General features: G+C 43.7%; 1 protein-coding gene across 4 annotated transcripts in view; it reads right to left on the reverse strand.

The window, feature by feature from the left end:
• Positions 1–14,287: 14,287 nt before the first annotated feature.
• IKBKB (inhibitor of nuclear factor kappa B kinase subunit beta) overlaps positions 14,288–26,095 on the reverse strand; it is a 73,585-nt gene continuing 61,777 nt past the window's right edge. For 3 of the 4 annotated variants that reach the window (XM_030312531.1, XM_030312529.1, XM_030312532.1), the window contains 9 exons: positions 25,729–25,880; positions 25,497–25,558; positions 24,344–24,465; positions 22,871–22,920; positions 22,664–22,763; positions 22,308–22,455; positions 19,186–19,313; positions 16,718–16,808; positions 14,288–15,670 (listed from right to left, as the gene is read on the reverse strand). In XM_030312531.1, the coding sequence (XP_030168391.1) occupies positions 15,605–15,670; positions 16,718–16,808; positions 19,186–19,313; positions 22,308–22,455; positions 22,664–22,763; positions 22,871–22,920; positions 24,344–24,465; positions 25,497–25,558; positions 25,729–25,880 (919 nt within the window). In that variant the 3' untranslated portion in view covers positions 14,288–15,604. The remainder of the gene's footprint in view (positions 15,671–16,717; positions 16,809–19,185; positions 19,314–22,307; positions 22,456–22,663; positions 22,764–22,870; positions 22,921–24,343; positions 24,466–25,496; positions 25,559–25,728; positions 25,881–26,095) is intronic. The other variant, XM_030312530.2, reaches the window with a different exon arrangement.

Genomic DNA, 26,095 nt, shown 5'->3' on the forward strand with positions numbered 1-26,095 from the left:
ACTAACAAAACCTAATTTGGAAAAAACACTGAGCACTGTTTAAGGGCTCCTAACTGGATAACTTTTTTTCTAAGTAAACTTTTATTGAATCAGATTCAGCATAGTAGGGGAAAAGGAGTAAGAGGGATTAAAAGATTAAAAGCCATATAACTTGTGAAAACTGCAAAGATTCACGCAATTTCAAAGGAGTGAGCCAAAGTTGGTTGGGAGTAATAGAGTAAATCAAATGATAGAAGTCCTCAAATTTCCACACAGAAATAACGTTTTGGCTTTTACAAAAAACAAAACAAAAAAAAAAAACTCAAAAAACCCCAACATTCTCTACCTTAGAAGTTACAAGCCTGGGAAAATGAGAAGAACTCCCTTGAGTGATGATATTTTGGAAATATGAACTGTCAGTTTTCTCTTCCCTTCTACCCATCCCAAGCAAATACTTTTACTTGTTTCATTTCCTCAGCATAAGGAAGAGACAGAACTGAAAGCCCCTAGTCTCTCATTTCAGGATTCCAAAAACCTAAACCCTTTAAAGAGATAGTGCTAAGCACTTCTGACAAAATATGTATGAGCTAGAAAGTGCTCATTCATGCAACATACCTTTATTGAACACCTGTCAAGTGCCAAGCCTTGCTTTGGGTGCTGTGTATATAGCAACCAACAGACCAAGTCCCATCTTGTGGAGCTTTTTAATGGGGGTGTGGAGGGACAAATAAATACATTAGGTGGTGATAGTGGCATAAAAACAGATAAGTCAAGATAACAAAGTTACACAGGGAAGTCCTTGGGTGTTGGGATAGGAGATGGGTACCAGTATAGAGAGGATGTCCTATAAAGGCCTCTGATAAGGCTACATTATGAACAGAAATGTAAAGGAAAAGGAAAGGAGCCATGAGGGTATCTGGGAGAGAAAGTGATCCAGGCAGAGGGAAAAGCAGTTGTAGACTCTAAGGCTGAAACTAAAAAGTTCTAGGCAAGTTGATACAAAGTATGTGACCATTTTAACATATGCTGATACCAACAAAACCTAATTTGAAATGAAACCTTTTTCTTTCATTAAGGATAAGCAGTGAAGATAGTGTGGGTGGTACAGTATGAGCAAAGATAAGAGTGACAGATGATGGTAAGAGAGGAGCGTGCAGCATGTGCAGGGGACAGAGAAGTGGCCAGAGCAGTGGTAGCAAAGTAAAAGTAGAAAGTGAGGTCAGAGTAGCAGCAGGGAGCAGGGGCCAGATCATGAGCCATTGTAAGAAATTTGGATTTTACTCCAAGTGAGGTGGGAACCTTTGGAGTTGGGTTTTAAGCACAGGAGTAATTTGATCTGGCATAGATTTTAAAAGACTTATCCTGGAAGATTAGGAGAGGAAGCACATGACACAAGCAGGGAGACTGATTAGGAAGCTAAGGCAATAATCCAGGCAAGAGGTGATGGCAGTTTGGGCCTGAGTAATGCTGAAGGAATTGGTAAGTATTCAGGTTCTGGATATATTCCAAAAGTTGAACCAACAGGATTCATTGGATGAATTAGATGTAGGGTGTGAAAAAACAGAGAGTAGATGGGGTGAATCCATGGTTATTCAACTGAGTAACTGGAAGAATAGGGCTGTCATTTAAGAAGATTAGGAAGACAGTGAAGAACAAGTCTGGGAGGGAAAAATCAGGAGTTGACTTTTGGAAGTGAGATGTATATCCAGCTGACAGTGCTGAAGAGGCAGTTGGATACATTATCTTGAGGTTCAGGAGAGGGATCTGAGCTGGAGGTGTAATTTTGAAACCATCAGCATCTGTATGATATTTAAAACCATGAAGTTGGGGCGCCTGGGTGGCGCAGTCGGTTAAGCGTCCGACTTCAGCCAGGTCACAATCTCGCGGTCCGTGAGTTCGAGCCCCACGTCGGGCTCTGGGCTAATGGCTCAGAGCCTGGAGCCTGTTTCCGATTCTGTGTCTCCCTCTCTCTCTGCCCCTCCCCCGTTCATGCTCTGTCTCTCTCTGTCCCAAAAATAAAAATAAAAACGTTGAAAAAAAAAAATAAAACCATGAAGCAGGATTCAATTACTTTGGGAATAAGAGATTAGAGAAGAGAACTGTTAATGTGTGTGTGTTGGTAGGAGGGGTCGGGTACTAGTTTAGAGGTCAGGAAGATGTCCCAGAATTAGTCAAGAAACAGGAAGAGCCACCAGTGAGGATGAACGGGATTCGATTAGGTAAGGCATGTAAAAAACTCTTCCCAAAGGAGAAACAATGTGGTATATATCAGGAAAATAGAGTACTGCACAGAAGTTGGTGGAGTGTGAGGTTAGAAATCAAGACGAGTGTCAATGTGTGCCAGCCTGTGGAGACTAGACATTAGTCTTTGGGTGCTGTAGAGTCACAGAAGGTTTCAAGTAGCATTTTCCAATTTTTATTCTAACAGCACTATAGAGGATGAATTTTTGATAAGTGGGAGATGTTAGAAAGCAGGGAGACTATTTAAGAACCTAAGGCAGGAGACAGGAAAATGTTTTTAAACTTAAGAGGTGAAAAACAGGTGGGTCCTGGATGAGAGGAGTGAGGAATAGTCTAGGACAATCACTAATCTCTGCCTTATAGGACTTAGTAGATGACAGTGTCATTACCTGAAATAAAAAATATACAAGTAACAGGTTTGGGGGTGGGGGGTGGGGGAGAATAAATTCAGTATTTTTGAAGTATTTAGATATGTTTACCACAGGTAAATGTACAAATTTGAAGTTTGGGGATAAAAATGTAGCCATCAACATAAAGATGATAGGTAAGACCATGAACATCAACCATTGAAAAAGTCAAGACTTACCTTCAAGTGCATAGAACACACATTCTGAGTGTCCATGAGAAAAGTATAGGCCCATTTCAAATATAAAAATAAATATAGAAATCTCAAAATATTAAGTAACTGAATTTAAAAACAATTATAGAGCAGTGAAACTATTCTGTATGATACTATAATGGTGGATACATGTCATTATACATTTGTCCAAGCCCATAGAATGTACATCACCAAGGGTGAAGTCTAACGTAAACTATGGACTCTAGATGATAATGAAGTGTCAATGTAGGTTTATCAATTGTAACAAATGTTATCACTCTAGTAGGGAATTCCATGGTGGGGGAGGCAGTGCAACGTGTGAGTGCAAAGGGTATATGGGACATTTCTGTACCTTCAACTCAATTTTGCTGTAAACCTAAAACTGGTTAAAAAAAATAAAGTCTATTGGGGTGTCTGGGTGGTTCAGTCGATTGGGCATCCAACTTCAGCTGAGGTCATGATCTCACAGGTTGTGAGTTTGAGCTCTGCATTGGGCTTTGTGCTGACAGCTCAGAGCCTGGAGCCTGCTTCGGATTCTGTGTCTCCCTCTCTCTCTGCCCCTCTCCTGCTAGTGATCTGTCTCTCTTTTCTCTAAAAAATAAATAAACATTAAAAAAAAGTCTATTTAAAAAATTGTGGGCAAATAGAGTTTATTCTACCAATGCAAGATCAGTTTAACATCAGAAAAATCTAACAATATTTTTTATTTTAACAGATTCCTCACAGTAACAAGTGAGAGGAAAAAGTACACCACATGATTATCTCAATATACAGACAAAAAGCACTTGATAAAGTTCAAGCCAATTTGTGATTTTATTTTATTTATTTTGTTAAAGTAGTCTCTACACCCAACATGGGGCTTGAACTCATGACCCAGAGATCAAGAGTCACATGCTCTTCCGACTGACCCAGTCAGGTGCCCCTCATTTTGTGACTTTAAAAGGACTCAGAAAACTGGAATAGTAGAAAATATCCTTAACTTGGTAAAGATTCTGCCAGAAGCCCGCAGTAAACATAATTGTTGACAGAGAAACTTTAGTCTCAAAAGAGGGCAAGGATGTCCACTCTCATCACAATTGTGCAAACAGTAAAGGTATTAGTACTAGAAAAAACAAAACCATACTTATGTGCAGCTAAGCATAATTCTTACACAGAATAAAGCAATAGAATTAAGACAAACTGTTGAAACTAATAGAAGTTCAGTAAGATTCCCAGATACATGGTTGACTTACAAACATTAATTCTCTGTTGGCAACAACAAAAAAGAAATTGTAGAAATAAAACATATTGAAAAATGACTTAAGTGACAATATATGAAATTAAAGGAGCCAAAACTAATCTATGGTGACAGAGGTCAAAATACTTGTCCTCTTTGATGATAAGGGTAATTGGCTGGGAGGGAAGATCCAAAAGGTATAAGTAAATGACATGAGCTGGTGTTTCAGACCCCTCAACACTGTCTGATGTTGCTTTGTTTCCTCTCTCTAAAGCCATGTCTGTGGAATGTTAAGGATATGCATTATGGCAGGTTGACTAAAGAAGAGAAACTGTCGCCTGGTTTACAAGTGGCTCTACATGACATGCTGGTGCCACCCGAAAGTAAATAGCTGCAGTAACACAGCTCCACTCAGGGGTAGCACTGAAGCACGGTAGTGAAGGAGAGTCCTCTTGGTGTGCAGAATTTTGAACCATACAGTGTTTGTCCACTTTGTCTGGAGTAAGAGATGGCCAGATTCATGAACTGTTTCTGATGGATTGGCTGAATGCTCAAGGACTTGCAGAGGACAGTATTCAAAGATTGCTGGAGAAGAGACATGTGGATAAACCTCTCAGAATGGACATAGACTGAAGATATTTGTGTCTCATGTGAATGCTTACCAAAGGACATCCACTGTACAGGAGGCTCCTGATAATAAGGCTGGCAAAATTACATGGTGAGTGGATGCCAGGCTTTTTGCCCCATCATCCCATTGTTTACTCAATAGGCCATGAACACAGTAGCCATGGTGACAGGGATGGAGGCTATGCATCCATTACAAGTTCAACAATGTATACTTCCTCTACCTGCCAACAGTGACTAACACTATCCCCCAATCTGACACAATTGCCCAGGAAACAAGGCAGCCAAATAAGGGTAGTTTGATTATATTGGAAGGAGCAGATGTTTATCCTTATCATTTCCTGCTGGAATACATACATATTTGGGACATGGATTTGCCTTCTCTGTCTGCTTCTGCTTGCACCACCGTCTGTGGGCTCACAGAACTGCAATCCCTAAAGCATTCTGATCAAAGAACTCATTTCATAGCAAAGGAAGTACAGCCATATACCCTATCATCCAGAAGTGGCTGGGATAACTAAAATTGGAATAGCTTAATGAAGACATGGTTACAGTATCAGTTGGGACACAACATCCCAAAAAGATGGGGTTCTGTCTTACAGGATGCAGTCTCTACATTGAATCAGAAATCATTATATGATGCTATGTCCCCATAGTGATAATACATAGGTCTGGGATTCAAAGGATAAAAGTAGGGGGGTGCCTAGGTGGCTCAGTTGGTTAAGCGTCTTACTTCGACTCAGGTCATGATCTTAGACTTCATGGGTTCGAGCCTCGCATCAGGCTCTGTGCTGACAGCTCAGAGTCTGGAGCCTTCTTCAGATTCTGTGTGTGTGTGTCTCTCTCTCTCTCTGCCCCTCCCGTGCCCCCCTCCCCTGCTCTCTCTCAAAAAATAAACATTAAAAAAAGGGGGTGACAGTAGGAGTGACTTCTCTCACTACATATACAAACCCCACTTGCAAAATTTTGGCTTCCCACACTGGCAATCTTGAGCTTTGCTTGTCTGGAGGTCTTAGTGATCAAGGGATGCAGGGTGGAGGGTGGATACTTCAACCAGTAGCACCACAATGATTCCACTGAATTGGGACAGGAAGTTGCCACCTGGCCATTTTGGGTTCCTATGCCACTGAGCCAAAAGGCCAAAAAAGAGTTTACTACTGATTAGAAAGATTGACCTTGATTGCCAAGGAGAAACTGAGTTTCTGCTACACAATCAGGGCAATGAGGGCTACGCCTGAAACCAGGGGGTTTTCTGGGGCTTCACTTGGCATATTCATGTGCAATCGTTAAGATTAATGCAAAATTATAGCAAAAACAAAAAAACTCTGTACAATTTTGGACTTGGATCCTTTAGGGATGAAAATTTATATCACTACACCTGAAAAAGAATCCTGACTAGCTGAGCCTGTGGCTGACGGCAGGGGACATATGAATGGGTAGTGGGAAGATAAACCTGTAGCTATCAGTTACAGGCGCATGGGAGACACAGATAACTTACAGAAACAAGGACGGCAGTGACTTTGTGTATTTTCTTTCCGTTTATTATATATGTGCTTATTTGCATATGCTATCCATTTTCTTCTCTCCCCTCCTTCCCAATGCTATTTCATATGCAGGTTGTTGAAGATAAACTTTACAACTTAGTGTGACTGAATCTAGGGAGTAGTTCATATGGCTAGTGATGGATACAGTGACTGTTGGGCTTGTGCACCTTTTGAGTGGGGGAGAAAAGGGGAGACATTTTCATTTCTATGAAGGGTAGCTGTATCTTGTTGGGTGGAAACAGAGTTGCTTAGTTGCTGCATGGAAGTTTAAATGTATGGAGAAGGATGCATACGGAAGCTGAGTAGTCACAGGGGTGGACTGTGCTGATTACCAATCTATTGCCTCTTAATTCCAAATCCATCCTTCATTGTCTTTTTTTTTTTTTTTTTTTGATACTGGAACATCTCTCCCTTGCCACCTGGCACAATTTTAAACTTTGCCACAGGGAACACTGGAAGGACACTGGTGGGATCCTATGGGCAGCTCCTAAAGTGTGTGGAACCAGCAGGAAGATTCCCCTGGCACCCTACAGGTGCTGTGCCGCTCCCGTTGGCAGTTTCTCAGTGAGTTGTGGGGTGCAGTTCCTCCCAATGGACAGCTGCCCCCCACCCTATGCTGTGCCAGAGAGCAGTTTCCTAAGTCTGCCAACTCGGGGCCTCTGGAAACTTCTCCATCATGCAGTGGCAGGCCACGGCCACACCCTCTCTGATGATGTCTGGCTTTCAGCCTCGGGGGTGGGGTGGGACTTCTGTAGCCATTGGGGTAGTGGCTATTCTTTTCTAGCTATTCCTGCATTCTTAGTTTTCTTTACCCGTTAGAAGCCAATTCCCTGTTAAATGAAACTTTCCTTGTTAAAATTGCTGTGTAGTTTCATTCCCTTGACTGGATCCTGAATGAAAGAATTATGAAAGTGGTATTGTAGTTATGTTGAAATCACAACAAGAAAAGGGCTAAGCTTTTAGAGGTACATACTGAAATCCATATGGGTGAAATGTTACGATGGCTGAGATTTTCTTCATTCATAAAACAGCTGGTGAGGAAATAATATGATTGACCATGCATGGATAAATTTGAATCTGGGCAATTAGAATATAGAACTTTACTACATGGTTTTGTCTGTATTTGTATATTTGTCAAATCTCCATAATAAATAAGTTTTTAAAAACCTCTGAACATCCTGACGTTAGTGCACAGGAATTTGTGCAGGAGCACAACACCCCATGGGGGCCATCATTCCAACAAACCGGGAGGCAGTGAGACTTCTGCCCACTCCTACAGCCCCTCCAGGATGAAGAGTCACTTTTGGGAGACCTCTTGGCCCTCTCAAGAAGGTCAGATTTAATTTAACCTTATTAAACCGCTCCATGCCTCTGTTTCCTCATGGACGAAATGAAGATAATGATAGCACTTACTTCATTAGGATTGTGAGGACTATAGAAGACTATATATATATATTGTTAACAATCTTAAACCCACTAAATTGTAAGAAAGGCCATAATTTTATGTACCGCTAAGAAAAAAATGCTATCAATTAAACTATGGCACAATGTCCTAACTATAATCCTGGATGAGAAATGGATTAGTCACACACAAAGCCTCTTGTTGCTTTGAATTTTTCCAGCTATTCTGAGGGATTTGGCAATTTCTCTTGCGTTCAGTGACATTGCTGGACACGTGATAAGCAGTCCTTTTGCTCGTATTTCAGTGACAAATAGACAGCCTCACCTACCCATAGGTATATTCTTGTCTTAGAACCCCTAAGAATGTGGCTGTCACTTTGAAACGAATTATGGTCATATCTCCTCAAGAAGTATTCATTTGACCATGTCAGATTTATGCTCACTGCTGTTTTTATGCCTTTCTGGGTACACGGTAAATTTCTCAAATCAAACCAAAAGGGAAATCTTTCTGAAGAGATTTTAAAAGGCAATTCAACTCCACACGGGTGATACCAAAGGGATACAGCTCCGCAGAGACAGTTAGAACCAAGTTCCCACAAGTAAATGACAACAGACACAACTGCCACCTGACCCCCTTTATCTGTGACACGCCACACATTCAAAGACATATCCCACTGAGAAAAAATGTGCTTTTTAGAGTTGATGAAACGCGTATTTCAAGTAAAGTTATTTCATTGCCTGGCAGATACTAGCCAATCCATAAATGCTGGTTCTGTTCCAAATGCAGCTTTTAAAGACCGTGTTTTTCTTCTAAAACTGCTCTGTCCAATACAGGAGCCACTTGTCACATGTGGCCATGAACATTTAAAATGAAATCCAATAAAAAGTATAAAGTAAAAATTCAGTTCCTTAGTTGTGCTCACCACTCACGTGTCATTAGTAGCTACCTACCTACTGGCCGTTGAAGATGAGAACATTTTCATCATCACACAACGTTCTACTGAACAACGCTTTTCTAGGAAATTCTATCAATGGGGACATCAAATTATATGCCATAATAGCTTTGTTTTCAAAATTTTTTAATTTCATGTAAATTGGAGTCAAGATGACATGAAGGGAAAAGGAGTTGCTACCTTATATTTATTAATTAGAATGGGTCCAGAAGCAAAGGACAGAGATAAAACCAGCACTCCGCTGACTAGCAAATAGAGTATTGTCAATTTGTACTAAGCACTTATATACATAGGATATGTTACTAAATGTTCATATCACTCACATTCCCCACACTCTTTCCATTTCCACCAGTACCTTCTATTCGTGCTATTTACCTTTAATATAATTATTGATGTGTTAAGGCTTAAATATGCCATTTAATTTTTTGTTTCCTGCTTATTCTTGGTGCTTTGTCTGTTTTCTTTTTCCTGCTTTCCTTAACGTTATGTAAACATTTTTAAAACTTTCACTTTGAGGGGCGCCTGGGTGGCTTAATCAGTTAAGCATCTGACTCTTGATTTTGGTTCACATCATGATCTCAGGGTTCGTGAGTTTGAGTCCTGTGTTGGGCCTGCTTGGGATTTTTCTCTCTCCTTCTCTCTGCCCCTTCCCATCCAGCATGCATGCTCTTCTTCTCAAAGCAAATCAACTTTTAAAAAGTTTTCATTATGATTTATCTATAGTGTTTCCAAGTGTATATCTTTGTGTAGCTTTTTTTAGTGGTTGCTGTAGATATCATATTACATATGTAATCTTATCAGTTTACTTGATGCTTGAGTTTAAAGTGTCACTTTATGAATTCATTTTAAGTAGAGAAAACTTGCCTCTCTTTATATCCCTTTACCCTCTTCTATTTATAATAAATTTGTCTTAAATATTTCCTCTCCATAGATTGGGAACCATATCAAATCATGTCATAATATTTGTTTCAACCATCAAACATAGTCTAGAAAACTCCAGAAAAGTAAAGTCTATTGTATTTATCCATATTTTTACTCCTTATTTTATTCTTCCTTCCTTTTTTTTTCCCCAAAATATTTATTTATTATGAGAAAGAGAGAGAGCACAAGCTGGGGAGGGACAGAAAGACTGGGGGAGAAAGAATTCCAAGCAGGTTCCACACTGTCAGTTAGAGCCTGACACAGGGCTTAAACTCATGAACCATGAGATCATGATCTGAGCCAAAATCAAGAGTCAGATGCTCTACTGACTCAGCCACCCAGGCACCCCTCTTCCTTCTTTTCTGAAATTCCAAGAATCCTTCTTTTATCATGTTTTTTTGTATTGAAAGAACTTCAGTTAGTCATTCTTTTAGGGCATGTCTATTGTCTACAAATTCTCTTTTCTTTCATTTGAGAATTTCATGACTTGTCCTTCATTCAGATGACATTTTTGAGTGTACCTCTAGTATATTTTAGCTGGAAAAGGATTCGGGGTTGACCGTTCTTTTCTTCTAGCACTTGAAAAATATCATGTCATTTCTTCTGGCTTCCTTCGTTTCTGATAAGAAATCCACTGTCATTCAAATAATTTCTACCACCTTATTCCCTCAAAAGTAAAATACATGTCTTGGAGACTTACACATTTTTTCCTTTGTTTTTAATTTTTAGAGGCTTGACTATATGTGTTTGTGTGGATTTCTTTCTTTGTGTCAGTTCATCTTGTTTGGGGTTTGCTCAGCTTGTTGAATATATAAAGTGTTTTATTTTTGTTTTTTGCCAAATTTGGGGAAGTTGCAGCTACTACTTTGACTACTTTTCAACCACACCCTCTTTCTTCTCTCCTCGTGGGATTTGAATGACATCAATATTAGCTCTTTTAGTACACTCCCACAGGCCTTTGAGGCTCTGTTGTTATGTTTTCCAATTTGTTTTCTCTGTTGTTTTGATCGGGAAATTTCCGTTCTATCTTCAGGCTCACTGGTTTATCACTCTGCATTCTGCTGTTGACCCTACCCATTGACATTTTTACTTGTTACTGTCTTTTTCAGTTCTAAAATTTTCACTTTGTTCTTCCTCGCATCTTCTGTTTCTTTGCCGAGACTTTGTATTTTTTCATTTGTTTCAAGCAAGGTCATTAGTGTTTGAGGCATTTTTTTATGGTGGTTGCTTTAAAATCCTCTTAGATGATTCTAAATTTTTGCCACCTCAGTGTCTTATCTTTTCTCAGTTGAGGTTTCCTGATTCTTGGTATGATGAGTGATTTTAGATTGAAATCTGGACATCAGAATTTCAGGTGATGAGACTCTGGATTTTATTTAATTCTTCTGTGTTAGCAGGTCTGCTCTGACATTATTCCAGTGGGGAAAGCAGAGTGCTGTCTCATTTCTACCAAGGGCGAGTGGAAGCCCAGGCTTCCCACTTGGCTTCTGCTGACACCTGAGTGGGAAGGGCTCTTCATTACTCCACCAATACCAACTTGGTTGGAAGGGGCAAGGTGCCTCCTTACTGTTCCCCATTCGGTCTCCATTTAACCCAGCGGGATGTTGGAAATGGGTGGCAGGGGAGACGTTGTTACTGCTTAGCACCAGTGAAAGTCCCAGTTCCTCACCTGGTGAAGTTTAAGCTTCCTATCTGGTCTTTCTAGCAGAGGTAAGACATTTTTTTTTTTCTGTAGTGTTAACTGAAATTGAGTGGTTATTGTTTAAAAATTTTCTGTGTTCCTAGGCTGCCCCTGTCCTAGCTCTTTGACTAGTGTAATGGGTTGAACAGTGACCTCCCCCCCCTCCACCAAAGTAGGTTCATGACCTAATTCCCAGAACCTGTATTACCTTATATGGAAAAATATGTGATTAAGGATTTTGAGAAGAGGAGCTATCCCAAAGTATTGGAATGGGTCCTAAATCCAATGGGTCCTGTCTCCAGAGACAGGAGAGATTTGATAAATGGAAAAGGAGGCAATATAACTACTTATGCAGAAACTGGTCAGATGTACCGATAAGCCAAGGATCACCTAGAGCCAGCAGAAGCTGGAAGAGGAAAGGAACATGTCTCCCCTAGAAACCTTGAAGGGAGTGTAGCCACGCCAGCATCTTAATTTCTGACTTCTGGCCTCTAGAACTTTAAAAGAATATATTTTTGTTGTTTAAAGCCACCCAGTTTGTGGTCATTTGCTCCAGTTTGGTACTGGGAAGTAGAATGCTACTATAACAAATACCTAAATATGTGCAAGTGGCTTTGGAATTAGATAATGGATGGAGACTAGAGGAATTCTGAGGTGTTATTATAGAAATAGCCCAGGTTATTTTAAACAGACTACTGGTGATAAAAACAGACATTAAAGACATTGATGAGGGCTCAGAAGGTGACGTGCATGGTAGAAAACTCTTCTATCACCTTAGAGAACACATATATCATTGACAGAATGTTGGTAGAAATAGGAATGTTACTTGACTGAACTGTGTTCTGCCATTATGTGGAAAGCAAAACTTGTAGGCAATGAACCTGGATGTTTAGCTGCAGAGATTTCCAAGCAAAGTGTTGAGGGTGTAGCCTGATTTTTCCTTGCTGCTCATAGTAAAATGCCAAAGGAAGGAAATAAATTGAAGAAAGGACTGTAGGAAAAAAAAAGAACCAGCACTGGATGATTTGCAAGGCTCTCAGCCTATCCAGATTGCAAAGGTGCTAAAATGAAGAAATTCACTGTTGGGAAAGCATCCTCTGCAGAGTAGGCTAAGGGTGCAGCTGGACAACTTTTGCTGAAGAGATTATGTGTGTGACTCAGAGACCCACTCAATCATTGCAGCAGAAGCCAGGACCAGAGATGGGGTTGCCCAAGAAAGATCTGTGGACCTTTTTTCTAATGGTATGGACCCACAGGACATACATAGGAGACCCACAAAAGTTTTGAGACTATCACAGAAACCAGCTTGGATAGAAAGGGGCAGAGAGGATGAAGAGAGATGTCTGTTGGACTTCTGAAACTCTGTGGGCAAGGAATGGTTGACAGAGTCACTCAGTTGTAAACATGTGCTAGCCTTCAAGAAAAAGAATGATTCAGAGAGCAGAGCCGTGGATACAAAGGCAGAAGCTGGAGGAATGGGCACAGAAGCAGAGGCTCATGTGTCATTGTGGGCACAAACTCGAGAGGCCTATGGAGCTGGCTTGGGCCCAGTGGGCAGAGTCTCAAGCAAAAGAGAATTACTCTCAAGACTTGAAACCTAATGGAATTTGCCAACTGGATTTCAAGCTAGCTTGAGACTGATAACTCCTTTATTCCTTTCAGTATCTTCCTTTGGGAATGGGAATGTCTATTATATGTGTATCTCACCATTCTATTTTGGAAGGGGCTACCTTGTTTTCTAGTTTCACAGGTCCAAAGATAAGAGGACTTTGGAGCCAGGATGGACCATGCAAAGTCTCCTCAAAAGTGATGAAGATGATGAAATTCAGGATTTCTGAGCTGACGACATTTAGATTTTGGTTGTGCAGTTAGTTCTGTAATGGGTTGAGACTGGAGAATGTTGGGATGGGGTAAATGCATTTTACATGTGGGATGAGCATGAATTTTGAGGGGATAGATTGTAGTGGGTTAAATGGTGCCCCCCACTAGAAGAAATGTCCACACCCTAAACCCCTTACATGGTAAAACATACTAAATTAAGGGTCTTGAGAAGACGAGCTTACCCTGGATTATGCAGATCCTAAATTCAATCACAAGGGTTCTAATAAGAGGCACACAGGAGAGAGATGACAGACAGAAGATGAAGTGGCAATGTGACCATGGAGGCAGAAATGCAGCCACAAGTGGACTCACTAGAAGCTAGAGGAAGCAAGGAACAGAATCTCCCCTAGAGCCTTTGGAGGAAGCGCTGTCCTGTCAGCACCTTGATTCCAGACTTCAGGCCTCCAGAACTTTGAGAACAAATTTCTGGTGCTTTAAGCCCTGCAGTTTGTGGCCATCTGTTACAGCAGCCCTGGGAATCTAATACCGCTAGAGGGAGCCAGTCTCCTCAGTCGTGCCTCTGGGGTGGCTTCTCCAGCACCCGATTGGGGAGAGATGAGACAAAAGCAAAGCCCACAGAACTCCCCACCATGTCCTTCCTCAGGTCCAAGGTCCCTGGATGGTCTGCTGGCTTCTACCTTTCAGAGTCTTCCTCTATTTGTTTATAGATAATGTTGACAGGTTTCAGCCATACTTAAAGGGAGGAATAGGGGAAAGTACATTTACCTTATCATTTTGGAAGGACAAGTCCTATCTCCCGGTTTTCACTTTTTTTAAATCAATTAGCATATTCCAGTTAGTCTTTTCCTTTAATATTAAAAAAAAATGTTTTAAAGTTTATTTATTTATTTGGGGTGGGGGAAGACAGGTAAAGAGAGAATCCGAAGCAGGTTCTGCACTGTCAGTGTGGAGCTGATGTGGGCCTCGAACTCATGAACCCGTGAGATCATGACCTGAGCCAAAACCAAGAGTCGCTTAACCCACTGAGCCACCCCGGAGCCCCTATGTCAGCCGTTTTAAACCATTGCTTTGGTGATGTCATTTTCTTGCTAAAATTCTTCAGTGAAGCCCATAACCCTTAGTCTCGCATTCATTCCCTCCCCAGTCTGGCTCCATTGCAGCCTCCCGTTCTGGTCTTATTTCCCACTATGTTCCTCACCAGTGTTTCCAAAATCATGCTGTATCAAATGTTACACTCACATGGGGGAAAAATGGCTCTGCTGTCAAAGGCATTTGGCAAACAGTAGATTTACACAGTTAAGCCAGTTTATTATTGTAGGACTCTCAGAAACTTTACTATGCCAGTGTACAATGGGAATCTCCAAGAGGCAATTAAAGCATGAAGCATTTCCTAAATGTACTTGACCCTGAAACCCTTTGTACTGTTTCCATGGAAGCCAGTTTGTAAAATCCTCCTATTCCAACTTTCTTTTCTGACCAAACTCGCCTATTTGTGATCATCTAAACTCGTTTTGTTTTCCTGCTTTTAACATAAAGAACTTTTGTGAAATGTCGAAGAAGCAGTGCTGGTGCTAAGACAACATCAGATCCAGGCACTATTCAATTTTATAACATTTTCCATTAAGCTGGTTTTTGAGTTCCTAAGTCCTGACCATAAATATTGCCAAAAACAGGTTGTGGAACCCAGTATAAATGCTTGAGTCATGTTGCAAAATATGGAAACTATTTTTTAAATAAGTCAATTTAATAATACTGCTAGATGATATGAGAAACAGGCGCTCCCCCATCCCAGCACCACCGCACATAGATGTGTCTGAGCAGGGACAGGTGTGGGCACAGGAGTCAGCAGACTTGTGGTTGACAGATACCCTTTTCTTCTTCTGTTCTTCTGCACAAGAGCTCATTCGCAGGTAGTCTCCGGGACCCGAAGGAAGGAAGCTGCTCTCTGACCTGGTGCTGGCAGGTCACTCTGTGGCTGAAAGGGCTACAGATGGGGAGAGCTGGCATTCACCTACGACCTTGCCAACGGGGGCACGACCACCAAAGTCGTGGGTAAAAGGGAAATTTTAGCAGCAGTGAAATGAAAAGAGGAAGAGAAAGGATGGGGCCATGCCAAGTGTACAATTTAAAAGTCTGTTTAGTTCCAAATCCAGATGAAACATTAGCTGTGAGGACAGGCGGATCAGGACCTCTGGAGATCAGGAGGGGTCAGGAGAGGGCAGGCTGACACCAAGCGTCCTCCACAGTTTGTCCTGAAAGAGTCATGTTAGACATTTGTCCAGTGATCTGTGGGGCAAAGTACTTTGAGAACTTTTTCCAGACCAGAGGAAGCAGCTGCAGTGGCTTGGTCTCCCTAAATGCTCATGCTTGGCAGCAGTGTTTGCTGAGCCTCCAAGATGCAGGACTTCCAGTGTGCAGACAAGTTGTTGGCGGTGCCTGCAGAGGACGCCAGCCCTGGCCCACGGTGAATGTCACAACTCCTGGGGAAGTGAGAAGATCTTTGCCTGGGTGCCGAAGACTGCTGGGACATCATGACAGCGGGGGCCACCATGGGAGGGCCTCAGGGCAGGCAGTCCCATCAGGTGGTCAAGGCCACCCACACAGTCAAGAGGCCTGTTCCAGGCCATTCTGCTCTTCTTCTTCCGTCTGTAACCAGCTCCAGTCTAGAGACTGAAAGTCAACAGGCATGTTAAAAATACAGTGGCCACCAATACACCTCGGATTGTTTGTCTTCCTCAGGAGGCGACCAGCACAATTTAGAAGGAAATTTAAATCCTCTCATTAGTAACAGTCTTGTTATTGCAGGGTACTCTCGAGCTAAAGCTACATTTTCACAACCGTAAGGGAACTTTCCTTTGGCCTAGCTTGAAGCCCCTCAGATTCCGGGACTATGGAAACTAGACAGGCAGTTTTAGTACCACCTGTGGCTCATAGCACTTCTGACCGTGGGTAGGTGGTACCAAGAGCTAACCTCAGCTACCAGTTTCCAACCCTACCAGATGAAACGGCCTGATAAGACTTCCTATTTCTCTGGTAGGAGTGCAAATAAGCAGTGAAATGATCAAAATACACGCTGTCAGAAGGAGGATGGGCAGAAATAAAAGACAGCAAAAGCCCTAAACCAGAGACGGACAGTTGAATAAATAAGAAGTGATTACAATTAGTAGTGGTATCCTCTCTGATTCTTCTGGAAACTGAGAAGTTAGGGGGAGGCTAGCAGGTCACCATATTGGCAGGAAAGGGCCTTTTAAGATCTGAGGAATGGCTTAGCATCTCTGAACCTTTGCCATAAATGTACCTGTATCTTGACCAGTTTTTCATCAGGTTAGTTTCCCTATAAGTAGTACTACCTACTGCTAAGCTCTGAGTCCCTGAGAGGCGGGGCTGTGACAGGTCCTTGTTTTAGCCCCAGACCTCTATGCACACAGATGCTCAGCAGTGCTACAAAAACCACAGGGAGAGAAAGACCTTCTCAGAATGATGCTACCTCCCTTATCAAAATTAAGTGTTACAAGGATTAAATGAGATAATGCACATAGTGTACTCGTACCCATTCAATAATTGTTAGCGTTACTCTGAATAAGAAGAAGTCTGTACTAGAAAAGCATAAGCATATACTGAGATGGAGGAAACGCTGGATTGCCTTTGCATTTTCTTTTTCTGGCTTGCCGTGGGGAGAAAGGACACTGAATATGTCGGATTCACACAGGCCATTACCCTTAAACTCTGGTCCTGCTCTTTGATGGTGTCTTGCATCGCATTTTCTAGCTGGGTGCAGAGCGTGTGTGCTTCAGCCACCAGTTCTTCACTAAGGAAAATGATCAGATTATTAGAAAATGGTCAATGTGAATTTTCAGAGATAATGCTACAGGGATTTTGACAAGATTTTAAAAATGAAGTTACAATTATTTTGATGCTGAGTGTCGTAAAGCACCGTGTCACTGACCAGTAATCTCCTTCATCTAGTTAAGCATTTTTCAGAAGCCCACGCTCAGCCATAAGTGTTACCATTCACAATGTGAAAGAGCAAGCAGATCTCTTTTTACTTCAGATAATTGAATTTAATTCTCTCTAAACTGCCAAAATCTAAAGATACCTCACAAATCACCTGTTTTCCAGTTTTTGAAATAGAAAAAAAATATACAGACCACGTAATTTCACCATTTCCATAGTTCCTTGAGATCTGTGAAAAAGCAAGTTCTGGGAACTGATTTCATTTAAACTGCTTTCTCTTTTTCCAGGATAAGAAATGTACCTGTCGTGAATGGCCATGGGGAGAAAGGGAAAGGTATAATCAGCCGCTGTCCTATTTTAGCCTCAGCTCTAGGACATGGACGGACAGCCTGTGCTCCCAGGACGACTTTCCCAGGGCTTCCAGGATATCATTGGAGGGAAAATGCCAAATCCAAGACAGTGCCTTGGAAATCCACTCACCTTACAAAGCATGACACTCTGATGGAAGGAACACAGGCCACATTTTTGCTCAGCCTCTTCCACGTAGCTACCAACTAGGTTGAAGGCTTAGGGCCAGCTCCAAAGGGCAATGTAAGAGGCACAGGACCTGGTTACTATCCTCAAGCTCACAGTAGGTTGGGGAGAGAATTAACAATCTAAGGTCACGTACAATTAAGTACCACAATGTATAGGCTATGAATTCCCCAAGCACAGGAACAGGATTTTTATTTTGTTTTGTTTTTAAAGTTTGTTCGAGAGAGAAAGAGAATGAGTGGAGGAGGGACAGAGAGAGAGATGGGGACAGACGATCTGTTGAGAGCAGAGAACCTGATGCTGGGCTCAAACCCACGAACTGTGAGAGCCAAAAGTCAGACACTTAACTGACTGAGCCACCCAGGAGCCCCAGAACAGGATTTTTTAAATAGCTTTATTGATCTATCTATAATTTAGATACCATAAAGTTTACCCATTTAAAGTGTGTAATTCGATAGTTTTAGTATATTTACAGAATTATACAATCTTGACCATAATCTAATTTTAGAACATTTTCATCATGCAAAAAGAAACCTTGTGCCCATTACCAGTCACTTCCCACCCTCCCCCTCACCTGCCCTAGGCAATCATTAATCTATTTTTTGGTCTATAGATTTGCCCACACAGACAATTTTAACCATTGCCAGTGCCTAAGACCCGACACATAGAGGATGTTGAAGAAACTGCATGGGACTGAACTAGAAACAAAAACATCCAAAGGCAGTCCAAGAAGAGAGAGCTGTGTGAGTGGTCAGGGCATTGGAGGAGAGGGAAGCAGATGTGTCCTGTAGGTGGAAGGACCTCCCAGGACCAGCCCACAGAGGTTCTGGAACTTCAGAGTGCATCAGAAACCAGCCAAGGCTTCTGAAAGGCTGACTGCTCTGCCCTGCCCCTGAGCAGCTGATTCAGCAACTGCATTTCTAACAAGTGCCCAGATGCTGCTGATGCTGCTGGTCTGGATCAGACTTTGAGAACCACTGGGCCAGGGCAAGGAGTCTGTATGGGAACTGGGGATCAGCCTAGACGGTGGCTGAGGTGGCTGTAAATGTCTAAAAAGGCTCAGGTTGAATCCTCCAGGGGAGTGGGAAGCCACTACTAGTTACTGGCCAAAAAATAACTTGATCAAGTGGTATTCTGTGAAGACTAATTTGACTAGGGAGGGCTTGGAGGCAGGACTGGATGGGAAGCAGGGAGGCCAAAGGCCTCGCAGAAAAGGCTGAAATGCTCTGTTCACCACCTTGGTGGCAGTGGCCCAGGCGACAGGAGGGGAAAGCAAGGCAGAAGTGGGGGGTGAGGAGAGGCAGTGGGTGGAAAACCCTAATATGGTAACTCAGAGCGGTGGGAGGTGAGAGGGAGGAGGCGAGATGACTGAGGCGTGGCCAACAGGGCACTCCCTGCGGGCAGGCTGGTTCTGAATGATAGATGATGGCTGATGGGACTATATAATAGCATATGACTGACTAGCATGTGACTGATTAGCACGTTCAATCTCCTCATTAAGCAATTAGTAATCCAATCCTTAGACAGTTGCAAGGCACTAGAGAGCAAAATATCACATTTGCTTGGATATTAACAAGCACAAACTCAATACATGCACAAAATTGCTAGACACATAAAATGATCAATGATAAACATGCATGTCTATTCCCATGACTTTCCAGTGCACCGGCCATCACCGGCACCTTACAGTGACCTACCTTTTCTTGACAGACTCAGGCAAGCTGTTAGGGGCAGTGGAAGGCTGAGACATTAGCTGACCAGAGTGACTGAGGCGAGCAGCATTCATGCTATCTGGGCTTCCACTCACAGGACCACGAACTTTGCTCTAAAGGACAAAACCAAAAGAGAGTCAACACAATTTTGGAGCAAAGGGATGATTCCAATTTTGCATTCACACCATGGTATTTTCTCACAAAACAATAGGTCACAATACACTAGCTATTCCTACAAATTTTTAGTCAACATCCCTGCATATTGCCACAGTCTTCATTCAGGCTTAGAAAATCTTTCTGCATCTATAGGTGTGCTTTTAAAAATTTTTTTTAATGCTTATTTACTTTTGAGAGAGAGAGAGAGAGAACGCAAGGGGCAGAGAGAAGAAGACACAGAATCCGAAGCAGGCTGCAGGCTCTGAGTTGTCAGCACAGAGCATGACGAGGGGCTCGAACTCACGAACCGTGGGACCATGATCTCAGCTGAAGTAGGATGCTTAACTGACTAAGCCACCCAGGCATGCCTATAGGTGTACTTTTTGATAGAAGATTGTAAATATAGGGAGATTGGAGTACCTGCATTTGTAAGCTTTGTTCATTAGTTTGATTGCTTCAGAAACTCTCGTAAGGAAACTAAGAGGGAGACATCTTTGCTGTCTCAAGTAGAAGCCTGAGACATACCAGAAGGTTGTAAGTGGCCTTCTGTGAATTGCACCATCTGTGGGACAGCCAACAAGAAAACCAAGATGTCCTGACCCCCTGGGTGCTGCAGCTACCCACCTCAGACAAGAGGTTAAGCCAGTGGCTCCTGCTTCAGGGGCTCGCACCTCCTCACACCTGCAGCCCGCAGATGACCTATGCCAACCTTCCCAGCACCTCGTGCTTTGCCCCACTTCAAGTTTCCAGCTGAACTCTCATCTGTTGGCCTCACGTCTTTTTACAGACCCGGCTCCTGCCCTTGCCGCAGCCCGTGGGTCTTCATCCTGCTCAGCCTCACGAGATATGGGACCCATCCTGGTTCCACATCCTTCCTTCCAGCTGAACGTCAAGGTCTGGCTTCAACCAGTCAGTCAAGCACCCAATTTTGCTCTGCAGACGGTCACCCGTGTAAAGACCCAGACATCCACCTCCTCCACTTAGCCTGGGCCTGCAGGAGAGCAGTCCTTCCACTGTCCTGTCCTGTGCACCCTAAGGGCTGTGCAACTCCAGTCCCCAGAGCGGCGCCCCCCCCCAGTGGTGACGTTTGCCAAAGTCTCAAATCCATTCTCCAGCTGCCATGAAGATTTCTCTGAAACCCAAATGTGATCATACCATTCTCATACTTCCTTCGACATGAGAGAGAAAAACAAATTCCTTAGTGTTTGCTATGCCTGCGAAAGCATGTGTGGCCTGCATGGGCTCATCCTCGCCTGCCTCTCCAGTTTCATTCCAAACGATACCCTTTTGCCCCACACTACACCACTCTGCGTGTAGCACCCGGAACACACACACTCTTTCAGGCCTCTGTGCCTCTGATAGAGCAATGTCTTCGTTCTGGAATGTCGTCTCCACCTGTCCACCATTTCTTCAGTTGAAACAACCCTTCCTTGTGAATGTTTCCTGTGGTTCCCTCACCTCCAGGCCTGAAGCTGACGTTGCTCCTTCACATTCATGCTATGGCTCATGCTCATGGCACCACAGCTGCTGCTGAACACTTCCTGCCCCACATTTGAATTCACTTCCCTGTGTGTGCCCCTCTGATTATGAGCTCCTGGGCCTGGTGCCATGCTTCTTTCCCCCTTTACCTCCAGTTTTCATCTCGCTCCTGGGCACGTGGTCGGCGCTCAGTAAACGTCACATGAATGCAGATGGCGTATCAGGCCGTCACTGGAAATACCTCAATTTCCCTCTCCTTCCTAAAGCTTCTCTCCTTGTCATCTCTCCTTTTTTAATTTGCTTCCTTTCTTACAGGAGGAAATGTCACTCATCCCTTCCCCAGGCCAATCCTTCCATGCATGCCCATGAAGCTGACACCCTGCTGTTCTCAGGACCTGGACACTCAACTGTCTCCCACCTCTTTGATACTGTGACTCTCCCAGTGCACTGTCTCCTGCCTGACCTACAAATACGCTCCAGTCCATGATCTTAAAAACACCATCTTTGCACCCTGCCTCCACCTTAAGCAACTATCTTCCCATTTTCCTCTTTGCTCTTAACTACCACCAGTGGCTAAATCACTCTTTCATCATAGTCAACCTCGCTGCAGCTGGCATAGTGTGGGTCTTTCTCCCATCAGCTCTGGTTTCCATGGCTTTTACCTGGTTCTTTTCCTTCTCTGTCCTGGGCTCTTTTTTGTGTCCCGTTTTCTCCCTGAGCAGCATGCAGTGGAATCTCAGCTACATTAAGACAGTGGGCACAGAAAGCGTGGTTGACAATACTAAGCAGCACAGGCTCAGATGAGGATCAACCAGGTCACACAGACATGCACTGTGGTGCGTGAAGGTCCCCCAAAAGATCTGTCCACATCCTAAGTCCAGCAACCTGTGAATGTGACCTTCTTGGAAAAAGGGTCTGCACAGATGAAGTTAAGGATCCTGAGAGGAGATCAACTTGGACTACTGAGGTGGGAACCACATTCAATGGCAAGTGTACTGATCTGAGACACCCAGAAGACAGACACGGAGAAGAAGGCCTTGTGAAGACAGGGACAGACAATAGAGTGATGCAGCCAAGGACTAGCCAAGGACTGCCCAGGGCCACCAGAAGCTGGAAGAAGCACGGAAGCATTCTCCCCTAGAGCTTGCAGCGGGAGCTCAGCCCTGCCAACACCTGGATTTCGGACTTCTGGCCTCCAGGACTGTAAGGGAATAACTCTGCGGTGCCGCTTTGTGACAGCAGCCACAGGAAATGCACACGTGCAGAATGAAACACACCTGGTACGGCCCTGACTCGGCCCCTCCCTGCTCCCTCTAAGTCATGGAGAAGAGGAAGGAAAACTGAGCCGTGGCAGTTGAGTAGTGTCTGTCAGTGGCTTTGCGGTCTCTCTTGGAGGGTGGTGACAGCAGCACGGAGGTGGAAAAGAGGCTGGCGGGCTGGGGGCCGAGGGCCTGGCCATGGGGCTCACTCACACAAGCGATCTTCAGGAGATTCCAGAGCTCCTTCTGCCGCTTCTCCTGAAGCCGGACGACAGTCTTCTCGTCTTCGTTCATTAAACTCACCACCTCTTCCACCTTGGGCAACAGTTCCAGAGCCTTCTGCTTGCAAACCACAGTTTTACTGTAAAGAATAAATGTGACAAATTCCAGTGGCATTTGGGTTGGAGAAAGGAGGAGAACGTAATCCCTGGTAATTATGAATCCAACAACAGCTGCAGATAAATCTCCTTCAGGGTAAGCAAGTCAGAGGGCAGTGAGAAAATGGCCTCACGTGGGTCCTTGCCGCTTCTCTGAATTCCACCCTGGAGAACGGAAGTTGGGGCAGATACCTGAGCTGCGTATAAATCACTCGCACTTTCTTCTCAAAGCCTTGGATGGCCTGAAGAAGCAGCCGGACCATTTCAAGACTGTCACCATCAGTTCGTTGGTCTGGAAAGAGGCAAAGAGTCCCACAGTTCCTCCAGTGGCTGGCAGAGTGTCAACGCCATACACATGACAGAACCAGGCACGTGTGGCAGACAGAATGGCCCACTTACCTCTGGGTTTTTCCCGAAGTCTCCTGTAAAGCTCCCTCGCTTGCTCTTCTCTGAAATATACAAAGGAGAAACTCTGTCAAGATGTGAGGTCAAATAAGCACATGTGGGACACTGGTTAGTCAATTCCTGCCAGTAGAATCACTGACTTTTAGAAGCAAGACCAGCACTATGCCTTGACTGGAGGAAATTACTACTCCTGGTGATATTATAGGTGATGCCTATGATGAGGAACTGATGGCTCTCGTTATCAAACCTCGCCCTTCTCTCCAAAAGAATCTCTTTTCTCTTTTTTTTAAAGTTTATTTGTATTTACTTTGAGAGAGAGAGACAGAGAGAGCAAGCAAGGGAGGGGTAGAGAGACAGGGAGAGAGAGACTCATAAGCAGGCTCCATGCTGTCAGTGCAGAGCCCGACTTGGGGCTCAAACTCACAAACTGCGAGATGGTGACCTGAGCCGAAACCAAGAGTCAGATGCTTAACCAACTAAGCCACCCAGGCATCCCTAATGAGAAAGAATCTTAAGAAAGGGAGGTTCTACTCTGTCCCTTGGAATTTCCTGTCCACGTGGCTTCTGCAATGGTGATTCCAGTGCCATCACTGGACCTAAGCCTGGAGAACACGGGCTCCCCGTGAGAACTCAAGCCCAAGGGTAGACACAAACTTCTATCTCTTTTCCATCTCAACACAATGAAACAACCTGACATTTCAGAGGTGACTCTCATTTGAAAACTAAAGGAGAATAATGGGTTAAATAACTCGAGAAAATACAGAATACGAATTATCAGATTTCTTCTTTCTTTTTAAATGAATCATCAGATTTCTGATGTTCGAGATTCTGGTCCTGAGAATCCTGGTAAAGGCACTGGAGGACAGTGCTGAGCCCAAGTGGGAGCTCCCAAGAGTTTGAGGCAGCTCGCCTGCTCCCTCTCATCTGGCTTTCCTTCAGGTAGGACTGCTTTGCCTGGGCACCTTATCACCTCCCAGAGCCAAGGCCAGATTCCTGATAAAGACTCAAATGAACAGTTCCCGGGTTCAAGATCTTAAGACCTGCTGGTTTCCTTCTCTGTTCTACTTTCTGCTCTTTGAGCCACACCTGGGTCAGGGTGGGCTGCGTGAACAGTGACATCTGGTGCCATGGTTAAAGCTCCTGCATCACAGACTTTAAAGATGATGAACTCCTGCTCTATCTGAATCATCTGAATTGATCTTCACAACTCCGTGAGGTCAGACAATTCTTCTCAACACTTGATAGATATGGAAATGAAGGCTGACAGTGATGGTGACTGGCCCTTTGCTCATCTCTGCAACTCAACTGGAACGTGCCAAGATGCTTTGCCAATGGATCACACTCTGTAGAATGGTCTCACAGAGCTTCTATGATAACCACACTTGAATCCTTAGACGATCTCAACACATGTATGGAAGTTTGGCTGGGGCATCTGTGGGTTTGGCTGGACACTGGGTTGGTACTCACAGGTCGTCCAGCGTTCCCCCCTGCTTCCGCCCCATGGGGCTCCTCTGCAGGTCCACAATGTCGGTCTGCAGCGCCATCATCCGCTCCACCAGGTGCTTCACTTCATTCTCCTGATGAAAAAGCTGTGCTAATGTCAACTGATGTAATAAGGGCGTTCTGAGATGCAAGATTGGGGGGGGGGGGGGGAACACGTTCCAAACTCACCGAAGACTCTCAGGTGACTGGCTAGAAGGGACAGAGACTCTGGAGTCAGAAGGCCTGGGTTTGGATCTCGGGTCTACCACTTTCTAGCTGTGTGACCCATGGGGAAAGCACCTAACTCCTGAGCTGCAGTTTCCTCTGCCATAAAATAGGCTTCTAATGGGGCCATTTTAAGGGTGAGATAAGATACAGTATGTAAAGTATCTGGCACGGTACCTGGCATAGAGAAGAGCCCAATGCATATTCCTTTCTCTTCCCTTAATTTGTCTACCCCAATGCCATCCCACATTGGGAGGCCTGGGCTCCTCTCTATCGGAGATTCTGGATGTGAGTGCCAGGATGGGCTGGAGCACTCACTGTCTCTCTGGTCAGTAAATATAGATATAGTAAATAGTATAGATAATAATAGTATAGATAATAATATATAGATATAGTAAAAAGCCCAGAAAAGGTCTTGGAGGCTTCGGTCTTCAATTTGTGTGAGGATCACTAAGCCATACTTCCTTCCCTTGCCTCACAATTAACGTTTTTCAGTGGTGTTTGATTTATGCTGTCCTAAAACTTTATGCTTAGACTTTTTCTTTCCTATGGATTTGGTGTCCCAACAAAACTAGGCAAACCCCCCAGCCCGATGGAGTGTTGATCATTCATCTGAGGCCCTTTCTGATAGGAAGAGGCCTGGGCTTCCCGTAAGGACACTTCACATTTTGCGCCTTGTTCAAACGCACACCAGGTCTGCACAGCTCCTGCATCTGCCACCATGGGCCTCCCCTTTACTGGCTACCAGCCTGGCCTCTTCCCATTAAGTCCCAGTTAGGGTCAGAGAGCATGGCGAGGACCTCCTGATTTTGGACGTACAAGATGGATTTGGTGTTCGAGGAGAGAGTGAGAAAAGGTTGTACGAAGCCTCACCCCCCTCGGTAAGGATAGGAATCTAAAACAAGTCTCCTACCCGCCCACAGAGCTCCACAGCCTGTTCCATTTCCCTCCAGGCCAGCAGCAGTTTATCTGATGCTGGAAAAAAAAATGTAGGAAAAAAAAAAAAAAGAAAAACAAAATGAAAACACCACAAAACCAAAATAGACACAAGCAACTAAATTATAAGAGGCAAAAGAAACCTTAGGAAGAGGGGGGGAAAAAGACAGTAATGGTTTTTCCAAACTCATTACAGAGAGTACACTCACTGATCCCAAATTCTGTCTGCTCACTGTACTTCTCCAGGTCAATCTGGATGCTGGTTTTAAAGAAATCTAACTTGGCTTTGAGCTGCTGAGACATGGAAGCCATAGAATTCTTCATCTTGGAGAGGCAGCTATTATTCCGGAGGAGATTCATCCTGCAGGGACCACAAAAAACAGCCTTCAGGCATGTTTGGGATCCAAATACCATTTCCTGTACAACAGCAAAACCACCTCAAATGCCAAGGCAGATCCCTACTATAATTATTATTATTGTATCAAAAGTAGCCACTTATAATCATACAATTTCCTAGCCCTCAGCCAGCACTGGAATAAGGCAAAGTACCACACAAAGGGTCAATAACCCCAGTTA

The sequence above is a fragment of the Lynx canadensis genome, chromosome B1 (genome assembly GCF_007474595.2).
Source record: "Lynx canadensis isolate LIC74 chromosome B1, mLynCan4.pri.v2, whole genome shotgun sequence".
Classification (NCBI taxonomy): domain Eukaryota; kingdom Metazoa; phylum Chordata; class Mammalia; order Carnivora; family Felidae; genus Lynx; species Lynx canadensis.